Below are 19552 nucleotides of genomic sequence, written 5' to 3' on the forward strand. Positions count from 1 at the left end.
GCGGTGAGCTATGGTGTCAGCTGTTGTGAAAAATATACATGTAAAATCACAGGGCATTTTCTTTTCTACTTTTTCCCCCCCAAAAAACTTTTAGAGCTTTTCCTCCACAACCCCCCACCACGTCCCCCTCCCTGTCCTGATTCACAAGGCCCTTCTCTATTTTGGAATATGTGGCTTGGAAGGCAGTCAAGTTCCATTAATTTCTGGTTTGGGTACAGTATGTTCTTGGACACATCTGCGAGTGATCATAAACACGCTGGAATGCTGGCAGAACATCCAGACCTGCCGGCACAACCATGATGTCATCACTGTGAGGGAAGAGCTGGAGCAGGGCCAAGAAAGCTCCACCGAGCCGCTCCACTATACTCTACTCCTCGCTCGCTCTCTGTTCTGCTCCCACGGTAGTAAGACAGTTGAGAGAGAGAGAAAGAAAGAGAGAGAGAGGCAGAGGGAAAGAGAAAGAGAGAGAGAAACACTTTCACCTGGGCTTTTCTCATCATCCCCCCTACTTCCTCTTTCCCACTCCCCAGCACTCCGTTTTTCTAAATACCTCACATTTTTTCAATGTCTTAATGCTTTAGCCATTTATATGGGGCGCACAAAGAAGTGGGAGCAGGTGTCAGTCAGGTGCACTGAGAGTTAACTAGCAGATTATGTCAGGGTTGATATGAGGTGGGCTGCAGGAAAGAGGGGGAGGTCCAAGATCTTGGCTCATGGCTCCTCTGCTCTGTAATGGCAACCCAATAGAGGTGTGCAGTTTGATATTTGGAGTCAACTTGGTGACATGGACTGGGTCTAAGACAACCTCTGTCAAGGTTTTCTTAGGTTGCCAGAGTGTTAACTTTTAACACTGTAACCCAAGTAAGGGTTAGAGCAGGAAGACCGACAGAAAAGACAATGCAATACTAACAATGGGAGCAGAAGAATCCCCCAGGGCTGATACCGTGGGACAAACAGTGAGCCATCGCAGAAATATCTGGCAACCCCAAAACAGGTGACTGTCCTTCCTGAGTGTGGCTGGCTGGCTAACCGAGTTTGAAACCAGCAAAACAAGCTTTGGAGACATTTTTAAGTGTCAGTGAGGGGGGATAATATGGCAGAGTGAAAATAACAGTATACACACGTAGCCTCAGAGTGGAGGAGGCAAGCTGTACTGTCATGTTCCAGCAAACATGACACTCTTTTCCTGATAGTCCACCGGCAGTAATATCCCCCATGTGATCCTGGCTGGGTCTCGCCGTCTGGACGTAACGTGCCTTTGTGTGTCTGTATTAGAGTCAGTGTGGGTTTCTGAGTGCATGCGTGTGTATTTGCAACGTGTGTGTCTGTGCGTGGTGAGGGAGGGGGCCTGCTGCCGGACGAGACTGCTCCCTAGCCTAGCTCAGACGGCTGAGCTAATGAAGTCAAGTGAGGCCCAGAGCTGGGTCTCCCTGGAGAATAGAGCCCAGACTTAATCAGGCCGGGGCAGCCAGGACAGGCCTGCTAATGACACAGCCCTGGGAGTCTGGACGGCGTGCACACGTGGCCCTGTGTGTGTCTGTCTACTGTATGTCATTTAATCTAGTTTCTGTGTGTGCATGTGTGTGCGCACAGCATGTCTGTCCATTAAAACATTCAATCAATCAATTCCATTTCTCTCAGTACAAGTTTAGTTGGCTTTGCAAGCCAAAGCTCATATAGGGTTTCATTTCTGCCACTTCACAGCCTATACAGTTGGTTAATCTGTGAACTCTTGGCTGTTACTGTAAACAGAGGATTAGAGCTTTTGAATCTAAAAAAGACGTTGAGATAAAAACTTGCTTTGATGGTGCATTATTTTCGCTCACTGAGCCTGAACAGCCATGGTTTGGAGAAGAGGAATAATTACATCATATAAAGCATCCATGTGCTTTAAAAAATGTAACTATAAATCATCTAAGTCTGTGGGCCAACTGGTCCCAAGACTATTCCACAACACTCTACCAAAAGGGATACCAGGGCATCTCACATCACACCTCCTAAAGGGCCAGAGTTTCTCCCTTCCCTGTTCCCAAACAGCTGAGTCACTGTTCCTCCAGGCCACTCTGCCTTCCCCTCGCGGGCTCCCAGGACGCGGTGACCTTATAACTTGGGGAAAAACACAGGCACACGCCACTTCTTTATTGGGCCCACGGCCCACAGAGGCCCACTCATCAGCTTACCATATCGGTGCTAGACATCCACCAGACTCCTCTTACATTCAACAGTTACTCTGATGGCTCAACCACCGCCACGGCAAACACTAACTGCTCGACAGACAATAATACATAAAAAAATCCCCACTCATAACAAACACTAGAAAAAAAACTGGCACAAGACTCACTGTACATACTGTACCCTCGGCTGTGGCAGGCAGCCCAGACTGGCGAGCCGCCAAGTCCCCGATAAAACAAGCACACAGAGGGAGAGACAGAGACAGAGAGAGACACAGACAGAGAGAGAGAGACACAGACAGAGAGAGAGAGAGACACAGACAGAGAGAGAGAGAGACACAGACAGATAGAGAGAAGAGAAAGGGAGAGAGAGAGAAGAGAAAGGGAGCGAGAGAAGAGAGAGAGAGAGAAAGGGAGAGAGAGAGAGAGAGAGAGAGAGAAAGGGAGAGAGAGAGAGAAAGGGAGAGAGAGAGAGAAAGAGAAAAAGAGAGAGAAAAAGAGAGAGAGAGAGCGAGAGAAAGGGAGAGAGAGAAGAGAATGTGAGTGAGACAGGCTGCACTGGCGGACTGGAGCGGGGAGGGGAGGGACAGCGACGGCTGAAAAGGTAAACATCCCCACACAGTACACTGTGCATACCAACAAGTATTCCTCGTCCTCCTCCCTCTCGCCTTCCATCTCTCTTTCACTCTCTGTCTGTATGTCTGAGGCTAGGTGAAGGGTGGGGGCTGGTTTGGGGGGGGAGGGGGCATATACAGGGACCTGTGAGCTGTCATTTCAGAGAGAGAGAGAGAGATGATAAAAATCAAGACACGCACCGAGGTCGGGATGGAAAAGAATTTGAAAGTCTGAGGCAAAAAAAAATATCAAAGGGCCTCGGCTCGTCGCTCGTCTCTCCCTAACCGTCGCTGTCTTGATAGAAGCGCCTGTCTGCTTTACGCCAGACCAAAGCTCCAATGAGTCAACACTGACATGTACACAGCACAGGTTGGCATTGTGCGTCAAGCAAGCCAGCCCTGCGAAAGTTTCAGCGCTTGAGCTAAAAATACACTGCCCACATCCTTCACTCACTTTTCATTGTTGAGGGGAATAATTTCTTGCGGTTCTTCCTAGAGTTTCAAATGTGTGTGAAAAGGCAGGCAGACGGTTGTTTGCCATTTCCTTTTTTAGCTTGCCACCCATTGACAACTTCAATGAATATTTCTGGAGGGTGGCCAAGAATTTGTCAGGTCGAGTATTTACCTACTCACCTGTTGAAAGCAGTCAGCTTTATCATCCAGTAACCACTTCATTCTCGTCATGACTCACAGCTCTGATAATGATTGGACCAATGATCTCCTGAATGACTTGGTTAATGATGATGCTAGACCAGATCTGGACTCAATCAAGATGGGGAAACTAAGGCCAACCAGGTCTGCCTTTACTATGCAGCCTAGGTGCTGAAGACTCGTTTCCACAGGCACCCGGGAGCTAAGCAAGCCATAGTAAAACCCTCTTTTGAAGTCTTCTATAGTCTTTCTCTGAGGCAAGGAGAAGCGGCTGAGTCCGGGATTACCCGACTCATTTTAAAACTTCCACATTGCAATAATTCTTCCCCTAAGGATTGCTTGATTACACGCACCGTCTTACTGTCGCAGCAGGAGTTGCCTGAGGTGGCAGTGTACAATACAAACTCTGCTGAATTTCAGAGAGAAGAAGAAACTCAATGTTGTGTCATGGGATTTTGGCTCCAGGATCTGAGAAACTGGGGAGGCTGGGAGAATGTGTTGGGGTCTCCGACCTGCAGTGTGTTTATTACACTGTTGTAGTCATAAATGTCACAGCCAGCTTTAATACAGACATGCTTTTTATTATGGATGTCAAACAAGAGCTGTGTTTGTGGTCTTTCCGACTAGCGAATGTGTAGTAGTGGGGATTTGGAAGGGGATTCTAAAATAAACATAATATATTTCCTTAAAGCTGTATTCTTACATGCTGAGTCGTGCACAGAGCCAATTCACCGGCACAGCGTGAGGCGTCATTCATCTCCCCGCCGCAACATGGCGGGAGAGCCACCTCGGCGACAAATCAAAACCTGTGTTGCTACATCCTGAGGCCCCAGACTCCGGCATTAATTGCGAGATACTAATTTGTTTGTTCAAAACCCCTTTGAAACATGACTGAGGGAGAACAAACAATGGTGACATGACATCTCTCATTTACATATAATGGGAGAGAAACGAACAACACTGTTGTGTTTCCAGTGTGGAAGGAACATTGTGGTCGTATGTGGAAACATATGTAAATCAAATCAAATTTTATCTGTCACATGCGCCGAATACAACAGGTGTAGGTAAACCTTACAGTGAAATGTTTACTTACAAGCCATTAACCAAAAATGCAGTTAAGAAAATATCCACCCCCAAAAAAGTAAGAGATAAGAATAACAAATAAGCAGTAAATTACAATACCGGGGCTATATAAGGGGGCACCGGTGTCGAGGTAATATGTACATGTAGGTAGAGTTATTCAAGTGACTATGCATAGATAATAACAGCGTAGCAGCAGTGTAGAGAGAGGTGGGGGGGAGGACAATGCAAATAGTCTGGGAGGGCCTCCCGGGTGGCGCAGTGGTTAAGGGTGCTGTACTACAGTGCCAGCTGTGCCACCAGAAACTCTGGGTTCACGCCCAGGCTCTGTCGTGACCGGGAGGTCCGTGGGGCGATGCACAATTGGCCTAGCATCGTCCGGGTTAGGGAGGGCTTGGCCGGTAGGGATATCCTTGTCTCATTGCGCACCAGCGACTCCTGTGGTGGGCCGTGCGCAGTGCACGCTAACCAAGGTTGCCAGGTGCACGGTGTTTCCTCCGACACATTGGTGCGGCTGGCTTCCGGGTTGGATGCGCGCTGTGTTAAGAAGCAGTGTGGCTTGGTTGGGTTGTGTATCGGAGGACGCATGACTTTCAACCTTCGTCTCTCCCGAGCCCGTACGCGAGTTGTAGCGATGAGACAAGATAGTAGCTACTAAACAATTGGATACCACGAAATTGGGGAGAAAAAGGGGTAAAAAATACAAAATAAAAAAGCAAATAGTCTGGGTAGCCATTTGATTCGATGTTCAGGAGTGGGGGGGATATTTTCTTAAAACTGCATTTTTGGTTAATGGCTTGTAAGTAAACATTTCACTGTACAACACCTGTTGTATTTGGCGCATGTGACAAATACAATTTTATTTGATTTACATATGTTTCCACATACGACCACATAATGTTCCTTCCACACTGGAAACACAACAGTCAGTCAAGTCAAGTGTTGTTCGTTTCTCTCCCATTATACGTAAATGAGAGATGTCATGTCACCGTTGTTTGTTCTCCCTCAGTCATGTGGCTTGGGGGTAGAAGCTGTTTAGAAGCCTCTTGAACCTAGACTTAGTGTGCCGACCTAGACTACCGTTTGAGGGGCAGTAGCAGAGAGAACAGTCTATGACTAGGGTGGCTGGAGTCCCATATGTCGTGTGGGTGGGCAGGAGGTTGGATCAGGCCAACACGTGGAGGGGTAAGGGGAAACCTACACAACAGGGAACCCAGAGTCCAATGGCTTTTACAGACCGTCTATAAACCATCTGCACTTAAAGCCCGAGGAAGAGAGGAGTCCAATAAAGAAAAAAGCCCAACTGCACTAAGTAGGCCCTGAATCCACAGGCTGACCGTGGCCAGTGTCAGCCTGGCTGGATCAATAGCCGCTGTGTGTTGAATTACATGGCTTTTAGATGGCTAATGCCATGGCCCAGGCTCTAAACCAATGGGGCCAAAATCTCCACTGAATGTTGATTTAAAACCACTGCAGCCCGTTGTAAATCCGGAAATATATCTCATGTTATGGGTCTTTATCAGTTCATTAAATCATATCCGTGAGTACTACACTGAACACAAATATGAACGCAACATGCAAAGTGTTGGTCACATGTTTCATGAGTTGAAATAAAAGATCCCAGAAATGTTCATACACACAAAAAGCTTATTTCTCTCCTGTTAGTGATAATTTCTTCTTTGTCAAGATAATCCATCCACCCTACAGTTGTGACATATCAAGAAGCTGATTAAACAGCATGATCATTGCACCTTGTGCTGGGGACAATAAAAAGCCACTATAATTTGCAGTTGTGTCACACAACACAATGCCACAGTTCTCTCAAGTTTAGGGAGCGTGCAATTGGCACGCTAATTGCAGAAATGTCCACCAGGGCTGCTGCCAGATAATTGAATGTTAATTTCTCTACCATGAGCCTCCTCTAATGTAGTTTTAGGGCATTTGGCAGTACGTACAACTGGCCTCACAACCGCAGACCAAGTGTAACCACGCCAGCCCAGGATCTCCACATCTGGCTTCTTTACCTGTGGGATCATCTGAGACCAGCCACCCGGACAGCTGATGAAACTGGGGGTTTGCACAACCGAATAATTTCCGCACAAACTGTCAGAAACCGTCCCAGAGAAGCTCATCTGCGTGCTCGTCGTCCTCACCAGGTTCTTGACCTGACTGCAGTTCGGCATTGTAATCAACTTCAGTGGCCAAATGATCAACTTTGATGGCCACTGGCATACTGGAGAAGTGTGCTCTTCACGGATGAATCCAAATTCCAACTGTACCGGGCAGAGGGCAGACAGCATGTATGGCATCGTGTGGGCGAGCGGTTTGCTAATGTCAACTTTGTGAACAGAGTGCCACATGGTGGCGGTGGGGTTATGGTATGGGCATGTATAAGCTACGGAAAATGAACACAATTGGATTTTATTGATGGGAATTTGAATGCACCTCCACCACCAAATGTTTTAACATAATGCACAAGCCCCATGTCGCAAGAATCTGTAGAGAATTCCTGGAAGTTGAAAATGTCCCAGTTCGGGGGTGCGGTTTCAACATGGCTACGTAAAGACATGTTCTGAGGCCTCTCCACTCAGGGCTGAAACGTTTCGGTTTCAACCTTTTAACTATCAAAATGGGGCGGCATTCTTATTACAGTATATAGGCGAGGCTACATGTGACTATGGTGTGTGTGTTCAGCACGAGTGCAATAGTGATAATGTTTAGGACAATTTAAAATATTAGGCTATTCATTTTTCATTCACATGTCCATAGATCTATGTTAATTCGCCATTATTCAACATAGGACAAACACTTAATGGGCTTCCTGTTAGTAGCGTGACAGAAAATAGTGTAGGTACTATTTTTGGTTCTGTCGTTTCATTTTGAGACTTGGCAGTGGGGTTATATTTTTATTTGCAGGTTTTATTTTAGGGTTACACAAGCGTGTTATTAATTTTGTTTTGTTTTTGTGATGCACTACTCATTCTGGGTTAAGTCTAATACCACTGTAACATAAACAGTTCATTTAAAGCAGTCTCCTGGAATGTTCGGGGTAGTGGGCATGTGGTCAAGATTAAGAAAATACTAACATCCTTAAAAAAGGAAAGGGTTTCAATTGCGATGCTACACGAGACCCATTTATCTTCAACAGAACACGCTAAGCTGAAGAGGGACTGGGTACTTTTCTTCTTTTAGTTCAAACAAAAGAGGCACTGCCATCTTTGAAAATAAAAATGTCAGTCACCCGTGTGGCACAGTGGTCTAAGGCTCTACAGCGCAGTGCAAGCTGTGCCACTAGAGATTCTGGGTTCGAGTCCAGGCACTGTCGCAGCCGGCCACGACCGAGAGACCCATGGGGTGGCGCACAAATGGCCCAGTGTCGTCCGGGTTAGGGGAAGGTTTGGCCGGCAGGGATGTCCTTGTCTCATTGCACACTAACGACTCCTGTGGCGGGCTGGGTGAAGTGCATGCTGACATGGTCGCCAGGTGCACGGCGTTTCCTCCGACACAAAGGTGCAACTAGCGTCCGGATTAAGTGGGCATTGTGTCAAGAAGCTGTGCGGCTTGGTTGGGTTGTGTTTTGTTTTGGAGGACGCACGGGTCTCTCGACCATCACCTCTCCCGGGTCCGTACGGGAGTTGCAGCGATGAGACAAGACTAACTAAAGAATTGGATACAGCGAAATTGGGGAGAAAACGGGTTAAAAAAAAATGTATTAAATAAAAGGAAATGTCCAATTTATATATTTGAGCACCAAGATACCATGAAGGACGGTTTATTTTGATTACAGGTAATATACTTCAACATATTACTATACTCCCTCAAATGTATGTCTGACATGATTTTATTATTTAATCAATACTGAAAGGGACTTGGGTTTATTTCAGGAGATTTTAACTGTACTTTGGGTAAATTGGATAAATCATCAACTGCTCCAGTCTCGAATCATTGAGCCTCAAATACATCTGTGATTCATCTGGTTTAGTAGACATAATGTATGGAGAGAGCTAAATCCTAATGTCAGAGACTATACTTTCTACTTTAGACCCCATAATCCATATTCTAGATGTAACTATTTTTTTTAGGCCCTCTACTTACTAGCATTTTGTCCAGTCATGTGCTATTGGTTCTATAGTCATTTCTGACCATGCCCCAGTGTATATAGATATTGAAATTGGCAAAACAATCCCCAAAATGAGATGTCTCTGCTTAACAATGAAGGATTCTGCACTGTGATCAAAGATAAATGATCACATTACTGTCTCGACAATCAACTCTCTCCTGTCTCAGCTGCAACTATCTGGGATGCTGCTAAATAAAGTATAAGGGGTCATATCATTTCCCAAGCCTCGATCATCAAGAAGCTTAGAATGGAAAATAGGAACAAATTGGAGGCTGTAAAGCATTTACAACTTCTTAATAATCAACCCAGGTGAACTGGAATTCACTAGCTTGTGCTAAGGCCAAACTCAATTTAGAGCATACAAAGCATGTAAAAAAAACAAAAAAACGTTGATTTTTACCAAGCAAAAATATTATGAGTTTGGTAACAGTCTGAGCCGTCTACTTGCACACCAACTTAAAAAATAACAGAATGAACGCTTGATTAAGTCTATATGGATGGCAGATGGCTTGATTAAGTCTATATGGATGGCAGATGGCTCCACTTCTTATGATCATTGCTTATCAATAATACGTTTTGCGACTTCTATAAATCTCTTTATACTTCACAATGTACAAGATCGAACAATGAAATGCCAAAATATCTGATTAAGATCCCCCACCGAGTTTTGCAGCCGCCTAAGGCACTGCATCTCAGTGAAAGAGGCATCACTACAGACCCTGGTTTGATTCCAGGCTGTATCACAACCGGCAGTGATTGGGAGTCCCATAGGGCGGCGCACAATTGGACCAACATCGTCCAGGTTAGGGTTTGGCCGGGATAGGTCGTCATTGTAAATAAGAATGTGTTCTTAACTCACACACAAACACCACACCAAAAGGTTGGGGTCACTTAGAAATGTCCTTGTTCTAGAAAGAAAAGCCCATTCTTTGTCCATTAAAATAACAAATTGATCAGAAATACAGTATAGACATTGTTAATGTTGTAAATTACTATTGTAGCTGGAAACGGCTGATTTTTTATGGAATATCTACATAGGCGTACAGAGGCCCATTTTCAGCAAACATCACTCCTGTGTTCCAATGCCAAGTTGTGTTAGCTAATCCAAGTTTATAATTTTAAAAGGCTTATCGATCATTAGAAAATAATTTTGCAATTATGTTAGGACAGCTGAAAACTGTTGTCCTGATTAAAGAAGCAAAAAGAAAAAAAGAAACTGGCCTTCTTTAGACTAGTTGAGTATATGGAGCATCAGCATTTGTGGGATCGATTTTACAGGCTCAAAATGGCAAGAAACAAATGTTTTTCTGAAACTCATCAGTCCATTCTTGTTCTGAGAAATGAAGGCTATTCCATGCGAGAAATGTCAAAGAAACTAAAGATCTCGTACAACGCTGTGAACTACTCCCTTCACAGAACAGGGCAAACGGTCTCTAACCAGAATAGAAAAAGGAGTGGGATTTTTCAGTACATAATACACTCTTAGCTTTGAAAGATGCAAGGAGGTACTTGCAGATTCCCGACCACATCACTCTGGTCACCGATTGCCCTTAATTCAGATCCCACCCCCCCCAAAAAAAGGAGTATTGGACTTCTGGACTGTAAGACGAAGGGTATTGCTGACCTTATGCCTTTATTTACTCAGGACACTCTTAAATCGTTTCAACAGATAAAAACTGAGTTTGACATACCCAACAAAGATTTGTTTAAGTACCTACAACTTGGATACTTCATAGAGAGTCAGAAGAAAGTCGATATACTATGTTTTCAAATTACTGAAGTTGAAAAACTATTTAAGAATCGTACTGTTTAGAGCGTTTTAATCTCCGACATATATTCTATTTTAGCGAACAGAAGTGCCTCATCCTATGACGCGTTGAGACATGTTTGGGAGAGAGACATTGGACATGCATTTGGTGAGGAAGAATGGGCTTCTATCTGCGAAAGGGTCTACCCCAAATGCACCTCCATAAGCATACAATAACTACATTTCAAGTGTTTTCATAGAACCTACTTTACACCTGTCTGCCTTCATAAAATGTTTCCCAATGCATCACAGTTACGTTTCAAATGTAAACAGGATACTTGCACCTTCACACACATTTGTTTGGTACTGTAGCAGAATCCAGTCTTATTGGAATGATATTCATTTACACAAAGAATATCTGCAATTAGCTTTTTCACCGAATGTATATTTTCCTCTACTTTGATTGTAAATGTTGCGTTTGACCCGGACTCTGAACATCTGTTCAATACCCTTGTTTACTTAGCCTAAACGTGTATATTGTCATTATGGTCCACGCCTGATGTACCATCTGCGAGAATGTGTATTTCTCAAGCGTCTGCTATTATACCCATGAAGGCACTTACCTTTGATTTACACTAAAGTCTGATACATTTTGGAAAATCTGGTCTCCATTATGGTCCTATGTAGAACAGCTCCCATAAATGCCCCATGTTATAATTGTGATGTTTGTATATATTATTTTCTACATTTTATGACTGCCTTTTTGTGTAATGTTTTCCTGTATCCGTATTCCTTTGATTGTACTTTGTTTGGTTGTCTATGTAAAATAACATTTTCATAATATGATGATTACAAAAAGAAAATGTCCCAGTTCTTCCATAGCCTGCTTACTCGCTACATGTCACCATTGAGCATGTTTGGGATGCTCTGGATAAACGTGTACGACAGCGTGTTCCAGTTCCCGACAATATCCAGAAACTTCGCACAGCCATTGAAGAGTAGCAGTACAACATTCCACAATCAACGACCTGATCAACTATGTGAAGGAGAAGTGTAGCGCTGCATGAAGCAAATGGTGGTCACACCAGATACTGACTGGTTTTCTGATCCAAGCCCCTATTGTTTTTAAAGGTATTTGCATATCTGCATTCCCAGGCATGTGAAATCCATAGATTATTAACTAATGAATTGATTTCAGTTGATTGATTTCTTTATATGAACTGTAAAATTGTTGCGTTTATACTTTTGTTCAGTGAAGTTATCCCATTTCAATATCAAGCCTGTACAATGCACAGCCAATACCCTGAGTCGATATTCACACAATAGTAAGGAATTCCCCTAGACCGCGATGTCACCACCTGACATAGAGAGCCCTTGTTTCTCTGTTGTAGTAGGTCAGGGCGTGACTAGAGGGTAGTTAGAGGCTAGAGGCTAGTTTATATTTTCTATGTTGGTGTTTTATATGATTCCAATTAGAGGCAGCTGGTAATCGTTGTCTCTAATTGGGGATCATATTTAAGTAGTTATTTTTCCCACCTGTGTTTGTGGGACATTGTTTTGTGTTTGTGCACCACTTAGTCACGTTTTGTGGTTCGTTTATTGTTTTGCTGAAGTTTTTCTTAGTAAGAAAGATGTGGAACTCTACGTACGCTGCGCCTTGGTCTCGTTCTTACGACAACCGTGACACACGCCCACAAATTAGGAAAAAAACAACAAATTCTACCCCATTAACCCCCGGTGTAAAAGAGCCAACTTCGTTGTAAAAAATTTTTGTAAGACAGAAGTAACAAAAGATGCCGAGAAGCTGCTGTGTTGTTCAATGTACCATGTAACCAGGTCAAAAGTCCCAACCTACGGTTCGCAATGCTCCCACTTAAGGATATAGAGCCTGCGCGAAAAGCCCTGTGGCTTCCGGCTACTTGGCGTGGGAAATTGTGGGGACCTGGTGTCCAGGTAGGCTACACGTACTAGTCCGTTTAACTCCACTCACTACTTGCATCTGTATAATCTCTTTTTTGGTGATGTTGGTCTTGGCTAGCTTAATGTTCTGGTTGGTAGCTAGCAATCACGTGGCTGCTAGCACCGTCATGAAAAGGGGCATGAGGGAGGTTCTACAATATTACGTAATGAGAACACTCGGGGGCAGGCCATGTTGAAAAGTCATCTTTAGACATGTACTTTTCTTGAATGAAGTTATGTAACTGACTTCAACAAGCACATTGGGGTAACGTTGGCGTTGTGATAGGAACCCATGGGTTGTTTTCCCACCAAGGCGTACGGGACCGCAGAGTTCTATTCAATACCAACTGGGACTATATCAAAGTCCATAATGTCATGTTCTAATATAGTGTAGAATGTAAACAAAAAAAGTAAAATTGTTTTGCTATGCATTGTTAAAATAGGGTATTACACAGTATTAAACACAGGATGAAAAATCTCTACATGTACAGTATTGTTTTTGTAAATACATGCAGTATAGATATCTATACAGACACACAAGTGTTGATTCTTACCTGAGTGAGACAGCAAGTGCATCCTAAGGCGTAGGCTGTCCAGGAAGCGTTTCCCACACAGCTCACATCCATAGGTCTTCATACCGCTGTGCAGCTTCCTGTAACGACGAGGGAGAAGCATATCTTCAGGACGTCGTCTGGATTTTACAGTCAATATCAAAATCAGTCAGAGATATACATTCATGAATGAAACCTGTGAATTGCCATTCAGCTGCCTACATCACTGTTCAGTGTTGCTCACAATGATATCCTTGTATTGTCAAACACTTTGCTTCTCAGATACTGGTAAGACGGCGTCACCGACCATGAATCAGTACATCAAAGCATAACAGTAAACGGAGCTCGACCTTATTCCAGCTATAAAATCACTAAATGTTATTCCACTGGAGGTGTTATTGTGGCAAGCATGCACACCCGTCATAGAATTGACGCACATTGGATGGATTAGGTCCTATAAAGTGGACTATGATTTACACAGAGAGACGTACAAGGGAAGCCGGTTTACAATATGAGCCTTTATTATACCGTGCCAGTTTTGAGTCCCCTTGTCAATTCCTATTATTTTGGACCCTTGTTATGGAAATGGCTCCTTTATGGCTCAGTCAAAATGGCCACCACCTGAAGGAACACGCGTTGGTGCAGAGCTACATGGTTGTGGCCCAGAAGGTCAAGCCTAAACTAAGGGTAACTATTTAATTACACAGAAAAGGAAAATGGGGGTTAGATAACTATGCAACCTTCGGCAACCTTGGACAACCTATGTGAAGATTTCAGTTTGGCGATGTGGTAGGAACCTTGACAACTCAATCTGTTGCAAAATCCTCAAACACCCCAGGGGCAGATCCAAAATTAGCTTTTGTTCAGATGTATCTAAATCTGTTCTGAAGCAATTAAAGGACACAGATTGGCAAACAATTGCCATTTTTGCAGATAGCCTCGCTAAGCCCCTCGAGAACGACACACACACACACACACACACACACACACACACACACACACACACACACACACTGTAGTTTGGCCGTTATCTTTAAGACATATTGCATCCTTCAAGGAAGAGATAAGCAGATCAAGGCTTGGCTTGACAGTCCACACACACAGAACGACTTCAAACAATGCCGCGCTTAAGAACACAACACTCAGAGAGAATGCTCAGGTCACCCCCCCCCCCATAAAATATACAAACATTCACCCCTAGCAGGTATGCCCTTTTATTGTTTTATTGATGTTCTTGCCTAAGTGGGCCTCGCCGGAGCCCACTGACCGGCTCAAAGACCGCTGGCAATTTGTTAAAAATGGTAAGCCAAATGTATTTTTATTAGCATGATTACAGCATTCTGGAATTGTTACCAGAGAAGTAATTAGCTCAATGGTTGAACCTCGGCGCCAACTGTTGTACGTCTCAGAATGGGAAACAAAAGACATATGTTCCGGTTCTCACATTCCTGTTTGTGCACAATTAAACTAGTCACCAAACTGTCAAAAGCTGAGAGAAAATGGTATGTAAAAAAGGATGCGAGTGAGAAGAATGCACCAAAATAGTTTCCTTTTTATGTTCAGGTGAGGAGCGGTTTTGTGTCGAGTGCATTGTATGCCTGAATGAAGTGATAATCAGAGCACTTCAAGCTGGATTGTCTCAGTATCAAATCAGACGACGGAAAAAATTGTCTTAGTGTGTGAGTTCTCAGGGAAACAATACCCTTGATAAGGAGATCTGAACTTCGTAAACTTGACACAGCGATCCATCTTGGCGTCTCACAAAAGAGCAGAGGATGTTTGGGGAGTAAAATGACGATTGATTGATGTCAAACGCCAAATCAAAATTGATTTACAGCTCCTGCTGCAAACGAGAGCAAGCCATCTGTGACAATGGTGGCAAGAATTATTAAGCAAGGAAGTCTGGTGTGACTTCAATTAAGATTAATTGATGGAAAACCGCTTTGAGGACCGAGGGAGAGAGTGAAAAATCACAAATCAAAATAAACAAAAGGAAAAGGGGAGAGAGAGAGTGAGAAAACATCTAGAAACCTTACAAAATCCTGATGGCTGGTTTAACAAGAGTAGGATTTGTGGAAAGACCTCGACAAACAAAAGGAAGAATGAGGCAGCAAAGCCCTTTGGCAAGCTGTAAGTAATTAAAAAGGCCTGTAAACGTCTCCAAAAATAAAAAAGGGCCACTTCAAAACGCGATGGTGGGCGAGCGGCTGTGGCAGGAGGGGAGCTGGGAAAAGACCAGGGGTCCGCGCACCTTGGGGACACTGAGTGATGCACACAAACACAACATCTTACTGTAGGGGACTTTTCAAAGGCCTTTTGTTGTGGCCCCTCAATCTGGCCATTGTCCCCTGGTACAGAAAGCTGATGAAGAGTAGATGGACTTATTAAGGGGACTGCAAGGGGCTGGAGAGAGGGGAGCATGTGTACCGACTCAACCTTATACGCATGGAGGCCAGGGAGGTGTTGGAAATGGGAGGCTTCTGTCCATCTGGAGGGGAGAGAGATGGAGCTGAATCTAACAGAGGACCAACTCGTCTAAAGCAGAGAGGAACCTGATGGTGTTTCGACCAGACAGACAGAGGCAGACAGAATGACAGTGGTTTATAGGGCTCTATATATTTAGCATACTAGGGAATAGTTGCAACATGGTACGTCTTCGCTATTGGGCTTAAGGAGTTTTGCGTTTAAAACCAAATTAGGCTGGGCAATTGAGAATGCTCAGCAAGGGCTATTGCAATTGTTACGGAATAATCCCTATTGTGGCATTTCTATTTGGAAAGCTGAGAATACCTACAGTTGAAGTCAGAAGTTTACATATACCTTAGCCAAATACATTTAAACTCAGTTTATCACAATTCCTGACATTTAATCCTAGTAAAAATTCCCTGTCTTAGGTCAGTTAGGATCACCACTTTATTTTAAGAATGTGAAATGTCAGAATGTTTACAGATGTTTACATAAACTCAATTAGTATTTGGTAGCATTGCCTTTAAATGGTTTAACTTGGGTCAAATGTTTCGGGTAGCCTTCCACAAGCTTCCCACAACAAGTTGGGTGAATTTTGGCCCATTCCTCATGACAGAGCTGGTGTAACGGAGCCATGTTTCTAGGTCTCCTTGCTCACACATACTTTTTCTATAGGATGAGGTCAGGGCTTTGTGATGGCCATTCCCATACCTTGTTGTCCTTAAGACATTTTTGCCACAACTTTGGAAGTATGCTTGGGGTCATTGTCCATTTGGAAGACCCATTTGCGACCAAGCTTTAACTTCCTGACTGATGTCTTGAGATGTTGCTTCAATATATCAAAAGTTTCCTGCCTCATGATGCCATCTATTTTGTGAAGTGCACCAGTCCCTCCTGCAGCAAAGCACCCCCACAACATGATGCTGCCACCCCCGTGCTTCATGGTTGGGATGGTGTTCTTCGGCTTGCAAGCCTCCCCCTTTTTCCTCTAAACATGACGATGGTCATTATGGCCAAACAGTTCAGACCAGAGGACATTTCTCCAAAAAGTACGATCTTTGTCCCCATGTGGAGTTGTAAAACGTAGTCTGGCTTTTTATGGCGGTTTTGGAATAGTAGCTTCTTCCTTGCTGAGCGGCCTTTCAGGTTGTGTCGATAAATGACTTGTTTTATTTGTACCGGTTTCCTCCAGCATCTTCACAAGGTCCTTTGCTGTTGTTCTGGGATTGATTTTCACTTTTCGCACCAAAGTACATTCATCTCTAGGAGACAGAACGCATCTCCTTCCTGAGCGGTATGACAGCTGCGTGGTCCCATGGTGTTCATACTTGCGTACTATTGCTTGTACAGATGAACGTGGTACCTTCAGGCGTTTGGAAATTGCTACCAAGGATGAACCTGACTTGCTGTGTTCTACAATTTTTTTAATGAGGTCTTAGCTGATTTCTTTTGATTTTCCCATGATGTCAAGCAAAGAGGCACTGGGTTTGAAGGTAGGCCTTGAAATACATCCACAGGTACACCTCCAATTGACTTAAATGATGTTGATTAGCCTATCAGAAGCTAAAGCCATGACATAACTTTCGGAATTTGAAAGGCACAATGTATGTACACTTCTGACCCACTGGAATTGTGATACAGTGAATTATAAGTGATATAATCTGTTTGTAAACAATTGTTGGAAGAATTACATGTGTCATGCACAAAGTAGATATCCTAACTGACTTGCCAAATCTATAGTCTGTTAACAAGAATCTTGTGGAGTGGTTGAAAAACTAGTTTTAATGACTCCAACCTAAGTGTATGTAAACTTCAACTGTACACAATGTAATGCTATCTGCCCCAAAAATAGCATGCACGACAAATGTGAACACTGCTAAGATTCAAAATGACTGAATGAAACGACACCCTCCTGCCACAAAAAGTTAATGGCAGAGAGCCACACAATGTTAACATTACCATTAACTTTGTGTTTTTTTATGGAAGCATTTCTTTTTACAGCTACTTAATTTTACAGGCGGCAGAAACTCAGAGTGACCCTTGCTGGTGATTTAGCGCAGCGGCAGTCAGCAGCCTGGCAGCCCATCCTGGGACTTGTGCTAACAGCCTCCTGTCTCGGTGCTGGTGGCAGGTCCATTAGCCTGGATAAAAAGCAGTTTATTTGGGGGTGGGTGGCGGTGGACGGAGGCGGAAAGCCGAAACGACCAAGCAATTATTACAAGTTCTACTTTCTGACCAAAGGAGCTCTGACCCCTCCACCAGATGTATCTGCACAAAAGACCCCCTCGCCCTCCCTTTCCTCTCCATGTGTGAACTGTGGCAGCTCCCAGTCCCCTCAGGACTCCCTCCCTCCCTATGCACACACACACACACACACACACACACACACACACACCCCTCTCTTAGGACATGAGGGGGTGGTAGTGTATATGTGTGTGGGGGGGAGGGGGTTAGGGGGGACTCGTTTGAAACAGACTGACTGTAGTCATTAAGGAAGCTGACATAAAAAAACTCAAGCCATTTACTCAGTTAATAAGCGACTTTGTCCAGCAGTCAGTTTTGACAACGGCAATAAATAAAAAATGTATGTAAACAAAACATACGCTGAACACCTCATTTCGGCGCTGGAGTGGTGCGCGGGCTCGTAAATCAGGGAAGTGTTTGAAACGGGAGTAGATTACAGGCCTGTGTTATTGAGCTGTTACAGCGTGCCTCGTATAAACCTGAACTTTTTCACTCGCCAGTAGACCACGCTGGCTCTACATCATAGCCGGGAGTTCTCCTGTCCGGGGACGGCCCTCAACGCAGGGGTCTCTGCTAGATGACGCCATTAAAAGAAAAAACTGAAACAAGCTTCAGTACCACTAAAACAACAGTATACTCAACTGAACTGCCACAACAACAGTTTAGTCATCTGTTTGGTTAAGCGGTTGAATAATCTAATAATAATCTACGTCATCAGTATGGAAACATTCTGGAAGTGCATTAAATATAGCAAGTCCTTAAAATCTTTATATTCCTGGATGGAGTCGACAAAGGCTTTCCTACTATTGCACATCAGCATGTTAATATTAACGTTACACGTCAGCTCATCAAAACAAAGAGTCCAATCAAAAGAAATGAACCGAATACAAAAAGAAACTTGACTGCTGCGCTTACGCCTTTACAGCTACTTCAAAACATCTCTCCGCCGAAACCCAGGAACATTGCCCTCCTCCTTTATTGCCTTTCATCCTTCCAATCCTTCTCTAGCCTCCCTTCTCAACGGCATTCTTAAAACAACTTGAGATGATACTTGGCATACAGGCGAGGGGGCAAATGGAGAGAACAGGAGAGGAAAAGACGAGACGGCATTGGAAAAGGAGGAGAAAGAGGCATGTGTATAGATTGGGGCAGGGTCACCATAAAATAAATGATAAATTGTAGAGTGAGTGTTTGTCCTCAATGTGCCTGGAAATGGAGAGGCTGAGTGGCCTATCTGGGGGAGCCAGTCCCATTAGTCTCCTCCTCTGGGGGGGGGGTCTCTCACTCGGGGCCCTAAGAAGCACGCACGCCATCCGTCCCATGTGCACACACAGTCAGATTAAGGTATTTGTCAAAAGAGGGGGCCAACAATGTGGCAGGGAGAACAGAGAGGGAGGGAGAGAAAGAGGGAGGAAGAAGGGGAGCTCAAGCTGTCCGTCTATTTGCCTCACTAGCTGCTTTTTAATAGAGATCTCAGTCAGGTGTCGACACCGCTCTGCCAAAACATTTGCATAATGATGATTAATCTTAATTGACGGAGTGGCATTTGCACTTTTTTGGGTTCTTCCACCGAGCTATCCTTTAGTGGTGGCTAAGGTTAGCTGTTCCTTGCCTCATATACACAAGGGTAAAACAACCATCTATGATATTAAAGAAACCAGACATTGTTACATCCAGAGGCTGATATAACAACATGTGGGAGGGGGAGCACTTGTGAACAAAACTGTAATAACGCAAGTGACGGCTAGATGACACATCGGTAGATGATCCTAATGCAGCCATAAGTGGCTACGAGATGCCTCTGGCTCTGCCAGCGGTTTTTATTTTGGTATTCTTTCCCCGATCTCCAGAGCCGTGCGGTGAGGCGAGGGTCTTTTTTCCACAGGCGTTTCCAGCCCATTAGGACCAGGCGAGCCACGCAGATGACGACCATCAGACAGCGTGAGGGG

General features: G+C 44.1%; 1 protein-coding gene across 2 annotated transcripts in view; it reads right to left on the reverse strand.

Moving 5' to 3' along the window:
- The window catches only part of LOC110537608 (zinc finger and BTB domain-containing protein 16-A), a 121812-nt gene that overhangs the window by 59819 nt on the left and 42441 nt on the right, over positions 1–19552 (reverse strand). For both annotated transcript variants that reach the window (XM_036937566.2, XM_036937568.2), the window contains exon 3: positions 12897–12994. In XM_036937566.2, the coding sequence (XP_036793461.1) occupies positions 12897–12994 (98 nt within the window). The remainder of the gene's footprint in view (positions 1–12896; positions 12995–19552) is intronic.

The sequence above is a fragment of the Oncorhynchus mykiss genome, chromosome 12 (assembly GCF_057628025.1).
Source record: "Oncorhynchus mykiss isolate SJ-2025 chromosome 12, ASM5762802v1, whole genome shotgun sequence".
NCBI classification, from domain to species: Eukaryota; Metazoa; Chordata; class Actinopteri; order Salmoniformes; family Salmonidae; genus Oncorhynchus; species Oncorhynchus mykiss.